The 22,833-nt window shown below is 41.1% G+C and overlaps 1 protein-coding gene across 18 annotated transcripts in view; it reads right to left on the reverse strand.

Moving 5' to 3' along the window:
- The window catches only part of MECOM (MDS1 and EVI1 complex locus), a 259,851-nt gene that overhangs the window by 43,645 nt on the left and 193,373 nt on the right, over nucleotides 1–22,833 (reverse strand). For 13 of the 18 annotated variants that reach the window (XM_033150599.1, XM_033150604.1, XM_033150614.1 and 10 more), the window contains exons 3-6: nucleotides 7,483–7,585; nucleotides 7,135–7,351; nucleotides 4,482–4,629; nucleotides 2,852–3,008 (exon numbers count right to left, since the gene is read on the reverse strand). In XM_033150599.1, coding sequence (XP_033006490.1) covers nucleotides 2,852–3,008; nucleotides 4,482–4,629; nucleotides 7,135–7,351; nucleotides 7,483–7,531 — 571 coding nt within the window. In that variant the 5' untranslated portion in view covers nucleotides 7,532–7,585. The remainder of the gene's footprint in view (nucleotides 1–2,851; nucleotides 3,009–4,481; nucleotides 4,630–7,134; nucleotides 7,352–7,482; nucleotides 7,586–22,833) is intronic. The other 5 variants (XM_033150607.1, XM_033150605.1, XM_033150615.1 and 2 more) reach the window with 1 other exon arrangement.

Below are 22,833 nucleotides of genomic sequence, written 5' to 3' on the forward strand. Positions count from 1 at the left end.
CATCTTCTCTTTCTTCAGCTTGCTTAGCTCTTGGCCTCCTGTCCTTTCTTCCCTGTGTCCTGGGACCTCTTCCAAGGATGTTTCCTTCCCCTCACCAATGCTGGAGTGCAAAATGCTTTGTTCCCTGAGCAACTGAACATTTCGTGCCACACCAGCTCAGCCAGTCAGTTCCCAAAGGTTCCACTGCCAGAAGTGCTATGCAGTATAAACTGTTGTGTTTTATTGAATATAGACATTTCTCTCAACTAAGTTAATATAATATTTACTGTACTGAAACACCACTACCTAGGACTTAAGTGGTGCCTTGGAATCATCAAATCACTTAGCATACTGTATCTCAAGTATCTTTTAAAAAATTCAAACCTAGGATCAGCTAATGGGAAAAGTATGAATTAGGACACTGGTCAGCCATATTGTTGCAAATAACACAAAATTCAAGGGAAATGGGTACACACACAGAAATCATACATTCAGAGACAGACTGCTTCCTGCTACACCTTTCATTCTGCTGTGATAACTTCTGCAGCCACTGCAAAATTCTGAGAAGCAAGTCATGTTCAGGGCAATGGGTGAGGAAGAGGCAAACACTCGCCACAAGATCCCGGGTAATTGTACCATGGTGCAGGTAGCAATTTGACTGGGCTCCTCTTTTATAGCTTATTTTTACCCAATAGTTAAGTTGTCCCCAACAACAGCTTCCAAGAACAGTAGTGATAGTGTCTTGGTTTATTCCCCCACTTTTTAATCTGCATTAAAAAAAATAAAAAATAGTAAAATATTGAGTTGCCTTGACTTCTGCTTAGATAAATTTGAAAGCAACTGGATAGAATGAAATATGTTCGGTGATAAAGCTTCACTGCCATAATTCTCAATGTGGACAGCTTCTGAAAGGCTCTCACATAACTAAGTCAATAAGGATTCTTTGTTGAGTTTATCTATGAAGATGGCCTCTTCCTTTAGGAAAGAGCAGCTTGAAGCTGTTTTGAAATTAGCAATCATTTGGAATGATTCCAGGGTTTTCGCTGGTTTGCTCAAGGGAATCTCATTTGGTGGAATCTTCTTACACTTTATTAGTCACATCCACCAGTAGCTCTTCTTCCTGAGGCTACATTAAGAATAAATAAATAAACTTACAAAAGGTTCAAAGCATAATTAGACTTGGGCCTAGGGAAGTATGCCAGAGCACACAATATAAAATGAGGTTATAAAAGTATTTCCAGAATTGCCCACAGAGTCTTGAATACCAGGCAGCTTCTGAAATGAAACAGGCAGGAAAAATACGCGGAATGCTCTCCTCCAAGAGCTGGTCCATATGGGAACCAAAGCAGCATCCCTGTAGTGAATTCTCACCTCCTTGCCACAAGGTTTACAAGCTCTAACCAAACGCAGAGCAGGCATCATGAAGCGGCTATCCTCAATAGCAACATGCAGCAGAGGCAGAGGGTTGCATTCATGGATCTCCTCCATGATAATTACTTCAGGGAAGGAAAGATCGTGCCATGGGAATGCCTTTGGGGGTGGAATTTTTAGGAGCAAATGAATGTGTAGGCTTAATTCTGGCTCTACAGCCTTCCTCTGAGTTTGTATTCCTCTCTGGTCTGCTTTCCTCTGTGCTACATTGCATTCCATCGTCCCACATACCCTTAGCTGTCTATGTTGTTGATGCTGCTCCATGCAAGTTTCCTACCATAGCCATAGCCCAGGATGACATCTTTTGAAGTTCAAAAGAGAAAGGTGAAGTAGATTACAAAAACAATCTTGTGGCTGCGCTGCAAGTACCCTAGAAACTATAGCAGACTCTTTCTGTGATTTTAAAGTAATCTCTATGTGGTCCTCAAAGGCCTTCAGTGGTCAGGTGCTATTTTCAGCAATTCATTCATTCACCAACTACTTCTAGCACAAACCAGACTATCACTATCCTGTTTTGGCACATGCACTTTTTAAGCACATAGGATCACATTTATTAGGGTGTGCATGAAAGCATATTGTACAAATTCAGCATTTATTTTGTAAAACATAAAATTAAAAGTGTGAGGAAAGAAGCATGCATAACCAACCACTGTGCCAATTTGGTAGTGAGGAATACACCTGAAATGAAATGTGACAAGAGTGCTGATTCTACATAGACACATACATACACAGCGAAAGAAAGGGAGTGGCAGGCCTTCAGTCAGCCATGCCACATGGGAAAGTGACCCCAGTTTCCCTGTCACATAACGGACACCATATGCAGAGCTTTGCAGAATTTTAAATGCATCTGTTGCAAGGTGCCCTTTATGTACCAGGGAGATTGCAGATAATTATTCTTAGACCAAGGGTTCCCATGCATTCATAGAACAATAAATTGGCAGTATAATCCTATTTACAAGTAAGCCCGATTGGGTTCAATGGGACTCATTCTCTTGTTAAGCGTGTCTAGGATTGCAGCCTAAATTATGTTCCTTAAATCTTATTTAACTTCCTACAGTTAAATCTGATGGAATATCTGCTTGTGGGGAAAGTAATGAGTGAAGACCATATGTTGAGACTGGAAATTAAATTTCTAATAATTCTGCTGCCTAAAATAAGACAAGTCCTCCCCGAACACTTCTTGAGCAAGTCCCAGAACTACAGAGGTTGATAGGAATAAGAAAACTGCTTGTCAGTGCAATATATGGCTCCAGACTTTCCACCAACACAATATTTTATTTTTCTGATTAAAGGCACAATCCAGTTAAAGACAGTTGGGAACTGTCTGATTAAAGACTGTTGGGATTGCTAATGCTTCAATGGGGGCATGTTTATCTGATTCCGCATGTTGCTAAAAAAAACAGACAGACACAGAAGCTTAGCGGTTAAGTGGGAGACTTACATATAAAAGGCTTGACACTGCTGTGGATATGTTTGTGCTGTTTGAGGCCTGAAGAAGTGGCAAAAGTTTTACCACACTCTGGACAAGCATGCGCACGAGCCCCAACGTGCTGCGAACGAATGTGTCTCTGGAGGTTGCTGGGGTCCGTGAAAACCTGCTAGGAAATGAGTACTGATTAAACACGAAACTTTGATGCAAACAAGGAAAAACAACAGCACCAGCAATTGCATAAGACTCTAGTCAAACCAGGAGGCACTGCATATGGAATAGGCAAAAGTTGGCTTTTTAAAAATAGTTTATGCGAGTTCAGTTATGTAAGTGAATTAAAAGATAGAAGAGGTGACTTTTAAGGCCTGTCTACAGTACACACTTAAAACAGCGTCAACCACATTTTAGTGCCCTGGCTCCCATACAAGAAACCCTGTAAACTAAATTCTGTGATGAAGCTAGGGGCTTCTAGCAACTAACCATCAAAAGTACAAATCTCATGGGGTTTTGGAGGATGCCATAATGGTTAAACCAGTTTCAAAGTGGTTTGAAAATGTGTAGAAGTACTAAAACATCTCTGCAGTTTCATTTACTTTGCATGTTTAGCAGTGCTATTCAAATATATTTCAGAACAATGTCATCAATAAGACCAAGTGATAATTATTAAATTTACTAGAAGTTTCTGCCACGCTCACCCATCCACCCCTCATGTTTCAGTTGTGGCACTGAAACCGTAGGCACAAACAAAAAATTTTATGCTGGATTTTCCACAAAAAGATTTGTGCTCAAAACAGTTTACATATAAGAGCAGACAGTCAATATCATGACACAGCATGACAGCATGAGCTATTTGTCTTTTACAATGTCATATATGCAGATTTTTCACTCAGAATCTGCTCCCAAAAGCTGTACATTGGATGGTATTATTTCCCTTTTGTTATATTGTACAAGCAATGAGAGTAAACAGCTGACACAACACAATGGCTTAACTGCCCCAAAACTCTATACAACAGTGTGCCAACAAGCCCCAAATCCTAGTTTCAGTAGTCACACAAGTAGTTCTGGCATTCAATCAGTTACATTTCCCTGTTGGTATACTAATAGTTCTGTTATGTTAGATAAGAATTAATAGTCCATCTGACTGAAAACCATCAATGGATTTCAGACCCCTTGCTTAGGCAGGTGTGCTCTCCCAGGCCTACAACATCAAAGTGACCCCATACATGCAAAGTATGTACCAAGCTCTGAGTTAGATGTCACTATCAGCAGCTTCATGTGATGCACTGAAACATTTCAGGCTGCAGATGGATGAATCAATTTTGAATGCTCCCCCACATTAACAAAAACACGTTACAGCACATACAAAACAAGCACGCACAAAAATGTCAGGGAGAAGGTTCTAACCTAGCCTTCTTGTGGGCATCTTGCCTTACATATGCAGGGAATCATTTGTACATGAGAGAAGCTTTCAAATCTGATCCCCTACCTGTTGCCTGAAGTGGTCCAGTCAAGTGGAAATGTCGTATGAGGTATCATGTGCTTCAGTGCTGAAGCCAGTCCTAAGATGCTCAAAATGTTACTCTACATATCATAAGCAACGATGCGTATACAAAATTCCAGGCACCCTACAATTTCACTGTACCTTGGCACAGTTTTCGCATTCATAATGCTTCCCACTGTCATGGGACATCTGGTGGCGTATCAAGTTGGATTTCCAGTTAAAGGCTTTGGGGCACTGGTCACACTTGTACTCCCTCTCTTCGGTGTGCGATAGCATGTGCTTTTCTAAGCTGCAAAGATACAAGAAGAGGAGGCTCGGTGAGATGGTGACTAAAGGTTTTTGGAACTACATAGACCTTTTCCTGTTCCAAGAAGTGAAGAGACAGGAGCCTATTTCAGGAAGAGGAACTTATTTCAGTTCAGGGAATCAAAGTAGTCATAGAATAAGAATCTCCACTCCTACGATGAATATCACCCATAGGATTTGCACAATGTTAGTCACAGTCAGAGTAGATTTATTGAAATCAATAAACTTTGAGGTTACAATGTTTTTTGCTTAGGAAAAGGACACATAAGAGGGGGTGTGATAGAGAGGGTGGTTATCAATGGCTACTAGTTGTGGCGATTATGTATTACCTCCTGGATCAGAGGCGATGTACCTCTGAATACCAGCTGCTGGGCAACACAAGCAGGAGAGCATGCATATCTTGCTTGTGAGTTTCCCATAGGAAACTATGGGACTACTGGTGGACTACTGTGAAAACAGATTGGCAGACTAGGTGGGCCTTCTTGGTCTGATCCAGTAGGACTCTTCTTACTCTAAATAGAATATACACTTTTTGTAGTTGTTAAGAAGTGTGGCTGCTAATTTGGACTATTCACAAGACTGGTTCAACATACTTAGTGAAAAACTCAATCCGTATTGACTATCCCATATTACAAATGCTTCAGTGAATCAAACCTTAGAAGCAGTTCTTGGAGGAGTAAGAACCTCTCAGTGTGTGTGCAGCACACTCAGCCAATAGACTGCTACGTCTTTTCTCAACATATGAAATGCCCCTTAGGAGATGATACACTAGAAAGAGAGGCTCTCACTGCCTACTGATCCAGTGGCATATAGCTTTTGCAGCGATATCTTATTTGACTCAACCAAAACATGAGAGTTTAATGTCTTTTGGGCAACAGGTCAGGCCTTTACATTTTTAAATGTTATTTTACAATATAAAATAATTTTTATTATATTGTAGCTTTTTAGATTTTTCCTGACTTGATACTAACATATTTTGCCACTCTGTTTCATTTCCTTGTAATTTTTAGTTGGACTGATTGTGTTTCTAATGTGTGTTAGCTGCTTTAAGAGCCTTTGGATTGAAAAGCAGGATTAGAAACATTCCAGATAAATAAATAAGTAATATTATTCTGCATCTGCTGTAGAATCCAATCTGTCACTGTTATGTGTAGCTATGAGTCATGCCTCTCGTCTTATTTAATGTTACTGTTTTCTTTCATAATATTTCACATGTAATTTACTATTACTTCCACCATTAATCCACAACACAGATTTAAAATGGTGTTTGGCTGTCCCGCCCCCTTATTAATTACACATACACCAGCTTGCATATATATCAACAATTCCAATTGCCACCTGAACATTTTTTTTGAAATAGAATATTTTCTCTATATTCTTTTTCCTTGAACTGTTTCTGTCATGTATTGGACTTTAAATAATTTAAATGTTTTTCAGCCAGGCTGACGGTTCTCATTTTTCACCCTCTCCCTCTCAGTGGCAGAGCAATTTATGATTTGTCTTTTGCTGATATTTTTTTCTGGCCTTTGTTCTGAGCCTTTAATACCCTTAAAGGCCTTCCCCAAAGAAGAGTTTTCTCAGCACAAGTAATGCAGAGTTGTCATCCATCTGTTCCTAAAGTCCAGACATCTTCCCTCAAGGTTGCATTTTTGCTGCAGTGATATTGTAGTTTCCCAACAGTGGATGTGCTCACTTATCCAAGAGAACCCTGGCCTGAAAATGGTTTCTGTTTGTGCACTGACTTTCAAAACCAGACACTGCCTTCATAATTAGCTGGAACTTAAAATAATTTAGATTAAAACAGCAGCTATAAATCTTAAAACACCAACTTTTACATATTTATTCCTTGTCCTTTAGCAAATACTCAAAGTGCATCTCTTTCATCACCACCAACACTGGAAGTGTAGATCTTGCCACCTTTGTAGCTTTTGACCTCTCTAGGCATTGCATACTCACTGAGCACAGCAGGGACATTTCCTCCTATATGAGCTCCCCCCCACCCCACACACTTGAGATCATGAGATCAGTTCCCTTCCATTTTTTTGTGAAATCTGTATTAGACATGACCAAGAACCCCAAAATTCTAGAACTCTATTTCTAAAAACATTTTTTGTAAAAAAAATTGTTTGTTTGTTTGTTATGGATCAAGACCTGATAACTGGTTTACACACTATCCTCTACTGTGTTGTAATTCCTCACTTTCTGCTGTTGGCTTATTGTTAGTTTTTTTTGGAATTACTTTATGTTTTCTTATTGGCAATTTTATTAGCTATTTTTAAGTTGTAAACCACTATGGAATTCTCTAATGATCATCAGTTACTAAATATTTTAAAATTTTAAAATAAAAATAAATTTTCTGAAATAAAATACAAGATTGATTTCCATCTTTCGTAACTGTCCAGGGGTTCTTTACCTTTTACCATATATATTATATTTTTAATATGGTTTTATGTATGTTTTGTTTCTTTTAAAATATGCCTGTTCCTACCTCTGCACATCAGAGAACACTTGGTCACATTCTTTGCACTCTTGAATGTCATGCATATCATGGAGGTCATTCTCCTTGTCAAGCTTTGGCTGAAATTCCTCATCCACCATCGAAAATGCTGAGTGAGGTGTGCTGCATGGGAATTTCTGATGGTCCACAAGATCTGCTTTGGACTCAAACAGCTGGTCACAGTCTTCACACCGATATTGACGCTCCTCTGTAAAGCAAATCAGTCATTACTCTCAGTGGCCTTCGACCAATGCAAGAGGATAAATTTGCTTTAAGTGCCCATAATTAGGGAACTTTCTGTATAAGTTATTTGACAATCTGCCATAAGAAATTGCTGACCATGAATGTCTGGAGCCATAGGATCATGTAAATAGTCTTCAGTCTTCATGAACAGAAGGAGCTCTTCTCCAGCTTCAATGTCTTTCACCACTCTGTAATATATCTGACAGAGAGAATGGCAAGTGAGTGACAAGAAGCACACAATAACCAAGAGGGTATTTTCTACATATATGTTGCAGCAAAAATAGTAGGTCATATTGGCCATGTTGGTGGCACAGTGTAAAAGGAGTGGCCACAATTCAGTGGTAGAGCACATTTTTGCATGCAGAACGTCTCATTTAGTTCCCTGCACTTTCAGGTAGAAAAAGGATCTCAGGTATCTACCTATCAACCAATTTTGCTGGAAAAGTCCTCTGCCTGAGACCTTGGATTGCTGTTGCTAACTAGAAGTGGACAGCACTGGGCCAGAAGCACAAATAGTGTTGCTCAGTAGCAGTCCTGAAGCCAAAATAATCTGGCAGAAGATTTATCCCAATAGCTATTATTCCTATGCAAAGAAAGCTGTATTTCCATCAAGAAATATGCTCATGAGCAAGCTGTGTGACAAGCAAAGTATTATTAACGCTTGCTGACAATTCACAAATCTTCCTATAACATGGGCTGTAAAGGCAATTCATTGAAAAATAAAATTCCTTACTGAAGTGCCAACTGAGAAGACAGGTATATTCAAATACAGCCTTAAAAAAAAAACAAAAAATACACACCACACACAAGAATCAACTTTTCTCCTAGTTACACCAGCAGGGGGTGAGTGATAATTTAATTGGACAAATAGGTAGGAAGTCAATAATAGAACGACAATCCAGTCTGTATTATAAGCATCGGGATACACCAAATTAATCATAAAGAACAACTGCAACGCCTTGGGTAAGCACATAGCCAGATATCACTCAAAGTTTACTATGCAACCTGACCCACAGGGATGTGCAGAATCGTTCTGCACAGCTTTACTTGGTTAAGCTTCTATTTCCAGGTTAGTCCTGGTAGATATACCTAGGACCACAGTCTTGGCTTCCTGTGTGAAAAGGAAAACTCCACCTAAACAGCCCCATCAAACATCAAAGCATCATTTGCACATTTGAATTTGCAGCCTGTAGTGAAGAAGGAAGGAAGCCTAACCTGATGGTTATGCTCTCAAAAGGAATAGGAAGGACAGCCAAATCAGAGCTAATTCCAGCAGTGGGGCAGGTGGGGCACTGGCTGAGAGCCCAGGAGCTCAGAGGAGAACCTCACTGGTCCCAGCCCTGCTGACTGCCCTTTGGGGGTAGGAGAACCTTATTTGTGATCCCCAAAGGCCTATAAAAAGATGACTTTAGGAAGAAAAGCTCACTACCTTATTGTTTCACTCAGAACCTGCATTATGGAGAACAGTTTTCATGGGACTTTGATAAAAGACAAATGTTCAAATAAGATGTTTGAACTAATTCTAAAAGCATTGGCTACCTCTGCTCATTTATCAACTCAAAAAGCCTTTACTTTTTAAAAATAATTTTGTGACAACTCTTAATACTAGGAGGATACAACAATGAGGAGGGGGGTTCAAAAGAAACAACTATTTTGAACGCTTGTCGACCTAGAGGAAGTTCTCGGAGACTGTAGGGAAAAGGCAGAAGTTCCAGCGACCCACACCAATGGCAAAAATCCACATTGCTCAAAACTATTGACTGTATGTGCACGCAGTTCTTACATAGCTCCAGTAGGTGGCTCTAAAACCCAATTGTTTCTTTTCTCAGAAAAAGCCTGACCACAACTATGTGCTGGGGGGGCGGATCTACAAATACCTTAATGAAGAGTATTGCATTACTCCAGGTTTGTTTGCTTCTTTCCTGCCCCCACCTTTAAAAATGCAGCATTGTTGTTTTTCTTTTTAATACTAGCAGTAGCGCAACCACCTGAAGAAGCAGAGTCATATATTGTCGAGTGGTGTTGGGATAAACAGAAGGAATTTGTATGTTACATGACATTTCTAGAGAACAAGCTAAGGCCACATTGTGGCTGCCTCTCCAAAAGCAAAAGCTCTAAGAAAAAAAGCATTAATCATACAATGTGCAGGCTGCTGACTGTTAGCTACGCACCTTCCCCATAAAAGTAGAGATTTGGGGCTTCTGGAGTTTCCACTCCCACTTCTGTCAACTCCCTTTTCCTCCTTTAGTTCTCCAAAGTAAGAGCTATCTTAGCCAAACCATCTTTTAGGTTTATAATCTACACCCCCCCCCCATCGCCCCTTTCCACACACACACAAAAGACAAATGCTTCCAAGTAGCATGTTTCATTCTGGAAATCTATTTCCCCTAAGAACACAATGGCATTCTCTCCACAATCTGAATTACCTCTTTTGTTGGCAGCTCTCAAAGGTTTAAGTTATTAGCTTCCTTTCCAACAGCATGCTGACATTTGAATGGTGACATATTAGAACTTCACAGCAAGGTCTCGCAAAGAAAAACGCTGCCTTAACACGTACACCAAAAAACCTTCCTCCCCTCCCCCATTTTGTTTTTAAAGGAAAGGAAACACTATGATATTGCAGATTTTTTTTAAGGTCTGATCTGTTCGACACAAACCTGCACAAATTAAAAAGGAAAGACAACAAGGCAGCTATGCCTTTTGCTGTTTCTCAGGAATTTTGGCTCATCTTAAAATTTGTCTAAAAACTAATGGGATATGAAATATAGGCACTCAGCACAACAAGGCAATGTGTTTCTAGTCAAAAGAGAGCAAAAAGACATTCTAGACTTTAAAAGCTGGGAGGGGTCAGCAAGAAAAGCTAATCACTCCACCACCCACAACACAGCAAAGACGATTTTGATTCCTGACTGCAGCCATTCAAAATAGCTGGGGTTATGATCAAGCGCCAGCAGTAAATTTGTCTGAGTTCAGTCTAGTGGTGGTCAAAATACACAACAGGCTTAGTGTGGACAGAAGCAACAGGTCAGTGAAACACCATGGCTGCCATGGTCTCAAAAGGTCATGGAGGAACATGTTAATTGGTCCCTAGCTTACTTGGGTTGGGGACTGGAGACTAACTTGACTGATTCACCAATTTACATATTGCATTGTAAAGGAAGCCTAAAGGGGCCCATTCTCAGAATCAGTAAACTTATGCAGGGAGGAGTGCGCATGCATTGACATTAAGATTAATGCTGAAAGCTTTTGCATACTTAGCCAAGTTCCACTGAGTTTTACCTCTGAGTAAACGGGAACAGGATTGGGCTACATGACACTGATCCAGCTAATTGCTTGGGGGGGGGGATTTATGTGTGAAGTGGAGCAAGTTTCAGTCCTCTTCCCAGGACACTAACCCAACTCACCCCTTCAGTGTACAGTGGCCAAATGATAAAAGGGCGGGGGTGGGGGCTTGGACTGCTCTTGTGTTCTTAACAGCAGTTCTTAACAGCAGACTGGCTAGAAATCAGCAACTGAAGCTTTCCATTGCAGGGAGATGTCTGGTGATCAAAATGCTGTTAAAGGCATAGCTACAGGGGCATCTTTAAAAGTTTAAAACCCCTGCATGCATGCATGCTGCAAGAACTACCTTCTGAATAATCAGTTGGGACTTAAATACCAGTCAGTATACAGTACTTAGGACTAGAGTATAGAGAATTAACCCAGAGCAACTAAAATAATATGAAAAATAATGGGTTGCTTTTTCCTTTCAAAGACTCATAGAAGCTCAATTCACCATTCAAACATGCATGGAAAAATTAAGAAACTTGACCTTTTACCACCCTGTAACAAATTTAAATGTGCAGAAAATGCATGGTTAAAATGGGTTAAAGGGTAATTAATCTGTTACTAGATCTGTATTTACAAATAAAATGCAGTTTAATGCAATTAATGTTATAAAGAGCCTACCCAATAATACTTGTTATGTTTAAGAGATCTTCTGATCCCTCTAAAGGTATAAGTCCAGTCAAAGGCAACTATGGGGTGCAGCGCTCATCTCACTTCAGGCCGAGGGAGCCAGTGTTTGTCCACAGACAGCTTTCCAGGTCATGTGGCTAGCATGACTAAACTGCTTCTGGCGCATGGAGGACAGTGACGGGTACCAGAACGCACGGAAACACTGTTTACCTTCCTGCCGCAGCAGTACCTATTTATCTACTTGCACTGGTGTTCTTTTGAACTGCTAGGTTGGCAGAAGCTGGGACAGAGCAACGGGAGTTCACCCCCGTTACACAGATTCAAATAGTTCACCTTCCGATCGGCTCTACACCTGTACCCAGAGCCGTCTTTCCCATAGAGCTTAGTGGTGCGTTGCACCAGGGTGTCAGACTCTCAGGGGCGCCCCAGCGAGTGGGGGAGCTACGTGGCTTTGCCGGTGGCCTCCCCTTTCCCTGCACACCTGCCATATGGCTGGCGGGCGTGCAGCTTGCCTCACAAGCCTGTCAACAACTCTGGGAAACAGGGGTGGGGGCAGACCGGAGGGATCTTTGCACCACAGCGCCGGATATGCTTAAGACAGCCTTGCCTGTACCCTGCCCAGCACAGGAGAAGATGAACTTTGGAGTAAGGTATGGGCAAATCTATAGGATCCCTATACCAACAGGGACACAGTTTGTGAAATAAACACTATTATGGTACACCTCCTTCACTCATTTCCCTCCTGGTTTGTGTGCATATTTGATTGAGTCAGAAAAACAAATATGCAAAAGTCTTTATTGCTTTCTCTGTCTTTACTCCCCCCCCCCCGCTCCACCTTTCTGAATCACCAAATATGTTAATGTTTCTCATGCAATTCAGCTGGGAAATTCATGAAGCAGTTCCTTAGTTTTTGTAGTTAATATGCAAAAGTCATTTTCATAATGTATCTGATAGAGTGAGAGACAGCGAAAGAATGTGACAATCACACTAGTGATTTGGAGTACACATTTGGGACTTTTGAAAAGGTGACTGAACACGAATGGCAAAACAGAAGCACAGTTAAATGAGCTCAAACTCATTCTCAGCTTTAACTTGATATTTATTGGGCCTTATGAAAACAAGAGTAAAGTAGAGCAAGTCCTGCTGGAGCAAGGGCAAGCCTTCTGCATGCTTCCCCATACAGCTCTGATAATGCACCTCAAGCCTACTCTGCAGCCCATGCTCACATAATTTTCTCATGAGCAGATACTGCCAATTGTGACAAATGATGCTGTGAGTTGGTGATGTGGACTTTGATTCACTGGGGGGCAGGTTGGGACAACCAAATTCATTTGATCCACGGCTGAAACAGATTTAAGTAAGGCCAGCTTTTAAGTCCTGCAAATAAATCTGATGTCAACATCGCATGCACTGAATATTTGCTTTAAGCAACACTTGCTTTTCCATTTATTAAGATAAATGTATTTAAATCTGACTTTTCTCCAGATCTAATGGCCTTGGTGCATTTGAAAGGGAATAGTAAGTTATGGGCTGATGAGCCCAAGACACGACTGAACTGCTGACTTACAGAGTACTGGAAGAATGACGGCAAGATGTACAGGTTGTATGCAATAGATGGTGTTCCTTTTGTCCTTCCTTTGGCTTTTAATTTAAGTACCAAAGGGGAAGAAGTGGAGTTTATAGTCATCAGAAAACAACCAGACTCCTGAAAGCTATTGTTTTGAGTAGCAAGAAATGTCTGTCTGACAATTAACCTCTGATGTTCCATTCGCACATGCAGGTCATCACTTGATGTCTTGCACAATCAATGAATGACAGAGATGCAGCTGTGAATTAGCCCTTGGTGACAATGCTGTTGCTCTGGTTTTTATGTCCTGACATCTAGCCTTATGTACACAACATTGCCTGAGGTGGCAACAGTAGCTTGCTGCTCTCCTCGTGCAACAACCTTTGAATGATTTGGGCCCATTCAGGGCCAGCCTTGCCACACAGCAAGGCTGGCAGCATGAGGGGGAAACAGATGAAGGCGGGCATTGGTGTCTGAATGGTTTAGCAAGACTTTTAAAAGTTAGTCAGGGTGGTGGTGGGGCGATGCCATCTGAACTCCATTTCAAACAATGAAATGGCTCTGACTGATACCTGACTGGTTCCTGTGAAGTTGTGCAGGCGTCTTGTTCACAGGCTGCAAATTGAGAAGGGGTTCTTCTTCTGGCAGACAGACAGAACTACGAAGCCTTCCCTGCTTCACTTTTAAGGGACAGGACTCCTCTTTGGGCTGCTGTCAAGCAAGTCACTGTCTGCAATTTTGAAACTAATGCTGCTATTGTCCTTTGCTATCATGTAACTGACTGAGACCAAAGAGCAGATTTTATGAAGTACAATGTGCCAGCTGCTTAACACACACACACACACACACACACACACACACACACGTGTGTGTGTGTGTGTGTGTGTGTGTAGATTTTCAAACAAATTGCACATGAAAACAACATAGGATCCTTGATCTCTAGTTTAGGGGAGAGCAGCAGCATATGCACTGCAAGGGTGGAATGGGGCAGCTAATTAACATACAGTACTCTAATTTCAAGGGACGTGGGAGCCTAGGGCTTGCTGATCGGAAGGTCAGCAGTTCAAACCCCCATGACATGGTGAGCTCCCGTTGCTCAATCCCAGCCGCTGCCCACCTAGCAGTTCGAAAGCACATCAAAGTGAAAGTAGATAAATAGGTACTGCTCCGACAGGAAGGTAAACAGCGTTTCCGTGCACTGCTCTGGTTTCACCAGAAGTGGCTTAGTCATGCTGGTCACATGACCTGGAAAAACTGTCTGTGGACAAATGTCGGCTCCCTCGGCCTATAGAGCGAGATGAGTGCTGCAACCCCCAAGTCGTTCACGACTGTACTTAACTGTCAGGGGTCCTTAGACTCCCTGGAAAAGAACCTGATGTTGGGAAAGATTGAGGACACAAGGAGAAGGGGGTGACAGAGGACGAGATGGTTGGACAGTGTTCTCGGGGCTACCAACATGAGTGACCAAACTGCAGGAGACAGTGGAAGACAGGAGTGCCTGGCGTGCTCTGGTCCATGGGGTCACGAAGAGTCGGACACAACTAAGCGACCAAACAACAACAAATTTCATGCAACTGACATCCTTTCTGTTGCAATCATGTATTACATTTTGCTTTACAGGAGACACTAAGAAGCTAAAATATTCTACTTCCCCCCCCCCTTTGTAACTAAGATTGAATGCACTTTTATAATAAAAGTAAAAATGTGTCACCTAATCACAAGACTTCAAGCATATAACGTTAATAGCTGTCCTATGTATTCGACCCAAGGTCCATCCAGTTCAGGATTCTGCTTCCAAGGAGGGCTGGCCAAATGCCTCTGGGAAACTTGCAAGTGTGACCTCCGTGCAATAGGCTTCCCCAAGTGCCTGGAACAGAGCAAGGCTATTGCCTTCATGCCACATGTTTGAGCTTCCTAGAGGCATTTGGCAGCCTTCTGATAATCAACAGCATGCTGCCTCTGAACATGGAAGTTTCATTTAGCTATCCTGACTGATAGCTATTGACAGTCCTACTATTTATTGACAAACAAAACAAAAGCACATGTAATATCTGACCTCAAAATGTTTGTGCCAAATTGTATGCTAGTAGAATGTGGGGAAGGAGGAGAGAGAGAAAGAGATTGCTAGCCATTTTAATAGGGTTGCAATAGGCACTCCTAACGTCACATATGTCTCAGTCTTCTTTTTATATGAAAACACACAATTACCCTCTTGTGGAAAGCAGGGATTTTTTTTCCTGGACCTGATATAATTGTAAGAGTCTTTTTTTAAAAAAATCAAAAAAGCAATGGAAGGATATCAAATAAAGGAGCCAAAATGGGTCACAAAACTCTTTGAAAATAAAAGTTTAAAAATTACTTTCACCTTGTATCCATTTTACACAAGCTCTCCATTGTCTCAAAGCTAAACCCAAGTGTATTTATTCCATAGCGCTTTGCCTTTGAAATAGCATTTCTCAATATATGAGTAATATGATTTACTACTTAATGGTAGTCCTGAACTTTCAGTTGTATAGTGGCTCTTAATAACAGTGACCATTACTTCTGTAAGATGACCACTGACATTTCAGAGACCTACAAGGTGCTGGAATGGAGCTTTCTATGTCACAAACAGGCCTTTGCCTCATTCAGACCATTACACAATAACTCACATTATCTGGTTAAGAAGCCCCCAGATATTAACTTTCAAAAGGGAAAGGTGCTGGAGCTAAAAACCTGCCTTAAACACATACATTCTGAACAAGAAACTCAGCCCTCTCATCCCAGAAATGTGAGCCTTGGCTCTAACTGCTCACTGATGAAGGAAAGGCACTCTGCATATGTACAGAGATGTGTACTGCCTCCTATGTAGCCTGAGTCATTGCATGCTTACTCAGAGGTAAGTCCCGTGGAGTTCAATGGAGCCTATTCCTAACAGTGCATAGGTCAGCAGGCTTCACATTTTTCCTTCTCATATTCCAGGATGGAATATTTCATCATCTATGTCCTGTTAAGGGAGCCCTAGTTCAAATGAATCTCCAAGAGACTGCTGCACATAGCATGCGATCATTATGAATACCTATCATTTTAAGATGGCTTTCAGATTGCAAAATACATTATAATCCTTACTATTTTCATCTGTGCAAGAGCTATGGCAATGATTATTCCAATTTTTACAACTAGAGAAGTGAGAGCCAAGCATAAGAATGAATTCTGCTGGTAAAGGAGTGTGCTATTTACCCAGAACCCTTTGTGACCACTTGAGCTGTAGCTTCTCTAGCTTTAAGAAAAATAACCTGATCTCAAGGGCTGATCTTCCTAATATGTGCCTATCTTTACAGTCCCTGGCACTTTCATTTCTCCCACTTTCATTATTCTAATGCTGCTCCACTTATTTTGATTGGAAGCTAACAGGTTTTGGGGTTTTTAAAATAAAGTTTTGAACCTGTATAAATTATTTTCCTACATGTCTTTATTTTGCAGAGCTAAGGCTGCAATCCTAAACACACTTTGATGCAGTTAAGTCCCAATGAACTCAGTGGAATTTACTTCTGAGTAGACATGAACAGCCAGGAAGCAGGGTAACGTGTCAAGTAAACTGCTAAAGACTATGCAGTGAAAAGCTATGCATAGAAAAATCCTGTTTACACCCACTAGCTTCTGAAACGTCACCTGCCATATTGCATATGTAGACCTCAAGGACTAGATATTTGCTTTAAAATAAAAAAGATGAGGTTCTTACTGGGCTGCCAAATTCTGAATTGCAAAATTATATTCCAGACCACACATACTCCTGTTAATGCAGAATTATTTCTTCCTATCCTATTTTAATTGTCTTCTGAAAATTGCCTTATAACAATGAAATAAAACAACACAGAATAAAGGAAAAGAACTGTATTTCAGAATAACAATTGTAGGTGTCAATGTAACAGAGCCACAAAGAAAAGCTACCAAATGGCAGTATAGTGATGAGGAAGAAAATTGGAAAATATATTCTATTTCCTTTTAGAAGATAGACAAGACTTGGCAGTTTATTTTTCCTGGTTGGGCACTGGAAGTTTTATTTATGTTTAACAGCCTGCATTTGGCATGCATAAAGAATAACAGAAGCGTGAATTATGAAAGACCTTCAACCTATCGAGGAAGTTGTAATATTTGAAATAATAGAGAAAATGCACTTCCTGAACAATCCGAAAAGAGAGAGGGAAGGATCCTCTCCCAGCCACCCCTCACCAACACATTGTGGCCTATAGATATTAGTTCACTTTCCTACAGAAGGACCTGTAAGTCCTCAGAGTGAGACTCAGACTTCCTAGTGTCCCGAAACCTATCCAAATAAAACAGCAGAGCCCTCTAGACATGCAGGGCATGCCATCTGTGTTTCTGCGAGCAGGATGGCTACTGAGTGCAGAACCACTTCTAGGGAGCGAAAAAAGACAAAAGAGTCTCAGAAAGTTTAAATTCCAAAGCAGAGCTCTCCTTACCAATGGCAGTGTGTGCCATTTGGATTCATGAGAATGTAAAGGATTATGATAAAAGAGTGAAACTACTGCCTGTGAACAGAGAAAGAACAGAGTTTACCTTGGGAAACCTTTTTTTAGAAGACATCTGAAGGCAGCCCTGTTTAGGGAAGCTTTTAATGTTAATAGACTATTGTATTTTAATATTTTGTTGGAAGCCGCCCAGAGTGGCTGGGGAAACCCAGCCAGATGGGCGGGGTATAAATAATAAATTATTATTATTACTATTATTATTATTATGGGAATCAACCAAGAGCCAATCCCAGTCACCACCCTGCGTTAACACATAACTATGGGTCCATTGAAAGACTCCTAACTCTGTAACCCTACTCACCAATGTAGTTGCAACCACCACCACCACCACCACTACCCAGGGCAGAGAAGACAAGCAGCAGCACGTTGAGGAACACCCCAGCTCTCAAGTTTGGTGGGGGAGAATTCTGGTAATAGTGGCAGGGGCAGGGAGTGACACATTCTCATTTCAGGAGACATATGTAGGGAAAAGTCTGAAAGGGAATGCTAATGACCCTGAGAAAGGGGTATTTATCAGAAGAAGAAAAGGTGGGAGGGGAGGAAAAAGATCACAAAACTGACACAAAACAAACACTAGAAAGGATATAGATGAGAAGGCAGGATTGGTCTGGAAAGAAGGATAACTCTTCCTTGGAGAGGAAGCAAAAGGCTTCAGAAGACCCTGCCTGATCCCTCTAGTAGGAAGCACCATCCCTACCAGAAATGCCTCCAATAGCATCTGGCGAACCTCCTTTCTGCCCTAGGGTAGGCACTAACATGATATAAAAAGGGTAATAAAGATGCCTTTGAGCATGTGCAGAATGCTTTGCCTCAAAGCACTGGGATAAGAAATTAAAAGCAGCACTTTCAAGCCTGAGATTGGGCTTTCAAGCAACATAACTTTTCCAGGATAGTTTGAGATTGGGCAGGTCTTTAGATATTAAATTCTTCAGCAGGTTTTAGTCCCATGGCTTGATTTCAAGAGGTCAGCCCTGGAGCACATTATGTAAGAATACAGAGCACTTGTGGGCCCTTGAAATTGCCCAACACTCCCAACTCAGAGACTTAGTTTGTTTCTTTACATGGTCCATCTAGAATGAGTAGCTAATATTCATTTCACATTTTCTCCCAATAAATTAAGCCAAGCACAGGAGTGCATAAAGGATAAGGATGTTACTGTTACAGCAAGTGAAGGAAGGTGGCTTTAAAGTTGTTTATTATTGCTTTGATAACATAAGACCTATCCACAGAACCTTCCCCCAACTTATCTCATTAAATGTACAAAGCTGAGCTGTCATATAGTATACATACACATACATACATACATACATACCTTATGCAGTTCTCAGCATAAATAAAATGCTAGGCTTTGAATTTATAGTAACCATACCTTTCCGTTACAGCTACTGTCTCTTAAAGTGCAAGTTCGCCATTTTTATCACTTGGAGCATAGTAGTGTAATAATATTATAAGGCTTACATTCCAATGTAGAACACCTGGATGACTTGAGATTGAAAGGATGCTCAAATGTTCTCCTCCATCCCCCAACTCTTGAGATTACAATCCAAAATTCTGTCTCAACATTTATCGCCTATGATTAAAACACATCTCAACATACTGGAATGTGTTCACTGCTTGTCCTACTCAGAGTAGACCCACTGAAATTAGTAGGCACAACTTAGGTTCCAAAATTTCAGTGGGTCTACTGTGAGCAGAATTTAATTGAATACAACCCATTTATACCTGGATAGACCAGAGGCAGGTACAGCCAAAACTAGATTGCATTACATTCTCTCTCCCCCCCCCCACTGCACAAACAGTGCTCAGTCACATTAAAATCAGTAATATTACAACCCTAAACCCATTTATTAGAAAAATTACTTTAAGTAAACACTTATATGGGAACAAAACAACAGCCTTAGATGAATTTTCAAATGTTAATCACTCTACCCAACCTCCATGATCTTGGTGTTGACTTGTAAATCATGTAAATGAAGGTATGATACATCTCACCGTAGCAGAGAAGGCTGTGGTCAGGTGATCTGTATGCTATCCAGGTGTTAACTGTTAAAGAATCAGAAGAGACCTTGAAATGGCTCATTATCTTTAAACCAGACTTGAACCAAATATCTCTTCTACTAGAGGAATGTCTTGTGTAAAGTAGGACCCATGGCCACCCTATGGAATCCTCCCCCTGCATGCTGTTCTGGAGTTTCCTCCAACCCTGTCCCTGCCCCGCCCAGCCAATTTGAGGGAGGAGAAGGGCAAAAAAACAAAAAAGCATTTATCTTGCAAAAGGCCTCAGATTGGCTTCCACTTTGAGTACAATTTTCAGTTTCTTGTAGGGAAGTTTAAGCTTTCAAAGTGTGTAAGGCACAAATCACTTTTTTAAAATCCCCCTTTTCCATTTGCAATGTTAATACAAAGCCTAAACCAGGGGGAGGGAACCTGCGGTCCTCCAAATGCTGCTGCACTACAACTCCCAACATCCTTCACCATTGCTTATCCTAGCAGCAGCTGATGGAAATTGAAGTCCAACAACACCTGGATGGCCACAAACTATCCACCTCTTGCCTACACTGATCAGCATGCACTGTCAGATTTTTAAAAGCTGTCTCCTGGTTTTTAACGTGTATTAACTCACACTTCTCCCAAAGGGGCTATTTTTAGTGACACGTGAAAATTCTCAATGCATCACTAGAACTCCCTGTACTACATTGAATGGGATATGAAGGGGATGGGGGAGAGATAACAGGGCTGGGATTCCTTCTTATCCATTCAAAATGCAGAATTAATTTGAGCTGAAGGGATTGTGCCTCATATCTCCTTAGGGAGACCCTTTTACACTTTGCAAAACATAGGTGGGGGGGGGACTGCCTCAGTGCAGCAGGAGGCTAAATTGTGCTTTGGTACATGCTGTCCTCCTGTCCTATCATTAAATGACAGGGAAGCAGATCTCTCTGGAAAACGGGGCCACACTCAACTCTTTCTCTTCCTGAGGTGAATGGAGGAGGCTCAGTCCACTCATCCACACAGTTCAGAGCCTCCTGCAGCCTAAAGGATATCATCGTAGGGCTAGGATTTCAACAGTCTGCCTGAAACAGCAAGCTAGCATGTTGACTTACAAGTAAATTGTTTTGATTTGTCTCTCCCGCTTCCCCAATCCAATGCTCCTCTGCTGCATGTTGTGCCCATGGAATGCAAATGCTAAAATACTGATCTGAGGTGGGTTCCCATTTTCTTCCTACCTCAGACTCAGATCATTCTGTAACTGTAGAAATGCCGTGGGAAGGAACAGAAGAGCAATGAAATGATAGGGCTGCAATCTCAGGGTATAACCTCAGACATTGGGGCATCGCAGTCTGTTAGCAGCCCATGTTAGGGCTACACCACCTCTAGACAAACAGGCTAGACAAACAGGCTGATACCCAAGGGTAGTTGTGTAACAGCAGTAGCAGAGTGGGCAAATTGTGAAAACAGAAAACCAAAGCTCTGAATTTCTCACACACACAAAAGAAGAGAGTGATACAGTCACCAACTAAATGAGCTGCATAGACTGGACAGTAAAGAGCAGACATCAGGTTTTCGCTGTAATACAAATGAACGAATGAGGCAGCCCCCATGTCATTGCTAAGCAAGTCTGGGTTTATGAGTGCTTGGATGGAAGACTGCCTGGGGGCCCCATGCGCACTGCCATTATGGAAGCAAGGTATGTATAAACGGGGACAGGGAGCCATTTAGGGGTCTATGGAAACATAGAGTTGTGGAGTTGGAAGGGACCTTAAGGGTAATCTACCGGTAATCCAATCCCCTTCAATGCAGGAATATGCAGCTGTCCCATAAGGGGGTGAAACCTGCAGCCTTGGCATTATCAGCACCACTCTCTAACCAGCTATCCAGGCAAATTATGTGAACATTTCATTCCTCTTTCAGATATTATACAGAAAGCTTTCACCCTATTCTTGAGAAGGGGTGAGATTTCCTCTTAAATACTGGGGACTCAGCTATACAGCTGCAAATAAAATATTTTAAGTGTGTTTTAAGTACAATATACAATGTGGCACTAGATGGTGATGGTGAGCCTTATGAAAAATTCAATGTATTTTTAAAAACTTTTTTTTAAAAAAAGCATTTGCAGAACGGTTTTTATATGTGTGTAGATTCCACCTGGGTGAACTTAGATATTCATACAAAAAAAGATAATGTGTAACTTCTTGCATGTGTCCTTTCAGAGTGGTAAAATGCAAGTTACATGTGTAGATGTGACTTCATGAGGGCCAGTTAATTCTTGAAAGTATAATTAGCCAACTTTGACAGAAACATCACTTGGTTACCCAAAAGAAAGGCAAGGACACAAGTGACACATGATGGCAGCATATCTGTCTGTTGCATAAGTGACCTTTTTTTTTTTTTTTTTTGCTTGGCATGAGAAGCCTGAGTTTTAAAAGCCAAAATGGATGTGTACATGCACAGTGTAGGATGTTACCATTCTTTCTAAGTCTCACGTTCAAATGACAAGGGCAGGATCAAAACAAAACTACAGAAACAAACGGCAATGAAGATCATGCACATTTGTTCTTGCAGGACATGTCTCAGAATTTAGATTTTTCTCTCAACATGCAAGTCTGTACCATATCCTGTTGCATGTCTCAAGTTTTAAGGCTCTAATTCCAAATTGTTCCCACACTGACCTTCATGGTCATCATCACCCTCATGCCCTGCTTGGGCACTTCCAAAGGTATTTGGCTAGCTGCTGTTGGAAACATGATGCTGAACTAGACTGAAAGTGGTCTGATCTGGCAACACAATTCTTCTGTTCTTAAAGAATAGCAAAGTGACACAGTAGGAATAAAGTACTCCATGTGCTCACCACAGGCCATGCAAGTTTGCTGCACCTACTTCTATGAAATGTTTCAGCTTTGTGGACATAATCAGTTTAGGTTATGTCTGCACTATGACTCATGCTATAGGAATCGTAGTATGGAAACATATCCTTGTTTCTTTTCTTTTCTTTTTTTTAAAAAAGCTATAACACGGTATGGCATAGGTCTGCATCAACCTTAATCCAACAGCATCCACCCAACCTGACACAATTTCCAGTCCTGAGCATGCCATGATAAGAATTGGCCAGCCACTCATCAGTATTTATGACAATTTCAAAACCACACCATCTCCCAAACTTGGCTGCATGCCTTTTACAAGCAGGTACAACACTCTAAAAACACAACACAATAAAACTAGCAGGATAAAATAGTTGAAATATAAAATATTATATATGAAAACCAGATTATAACTGCTGCACAGCAGTTTGACAAAAAATATATATTAAGCATTTCTGGGAAAGGCTGAGAGTTTCACGATTCTCCAAAGACAAAAGATTTGCAAAGTTGTAGGATAGCCCCCCAAACCATC

This window comes from Lacerta agilis, chromosome 5 (assembly GCF_009819535.1).
Source record: "Lacerta agilis isolate rLacAgi1 chromosome 5, rLacAgi1.pri, whole genome shotgun sequence".
In the NCBI taxonomy this organism is placed as follows: Eukaryota; Metazoa; Chordata; class Lepidosauria; order Squamata; family Lacertidae; genus Lacerta; species Lacerta agilis.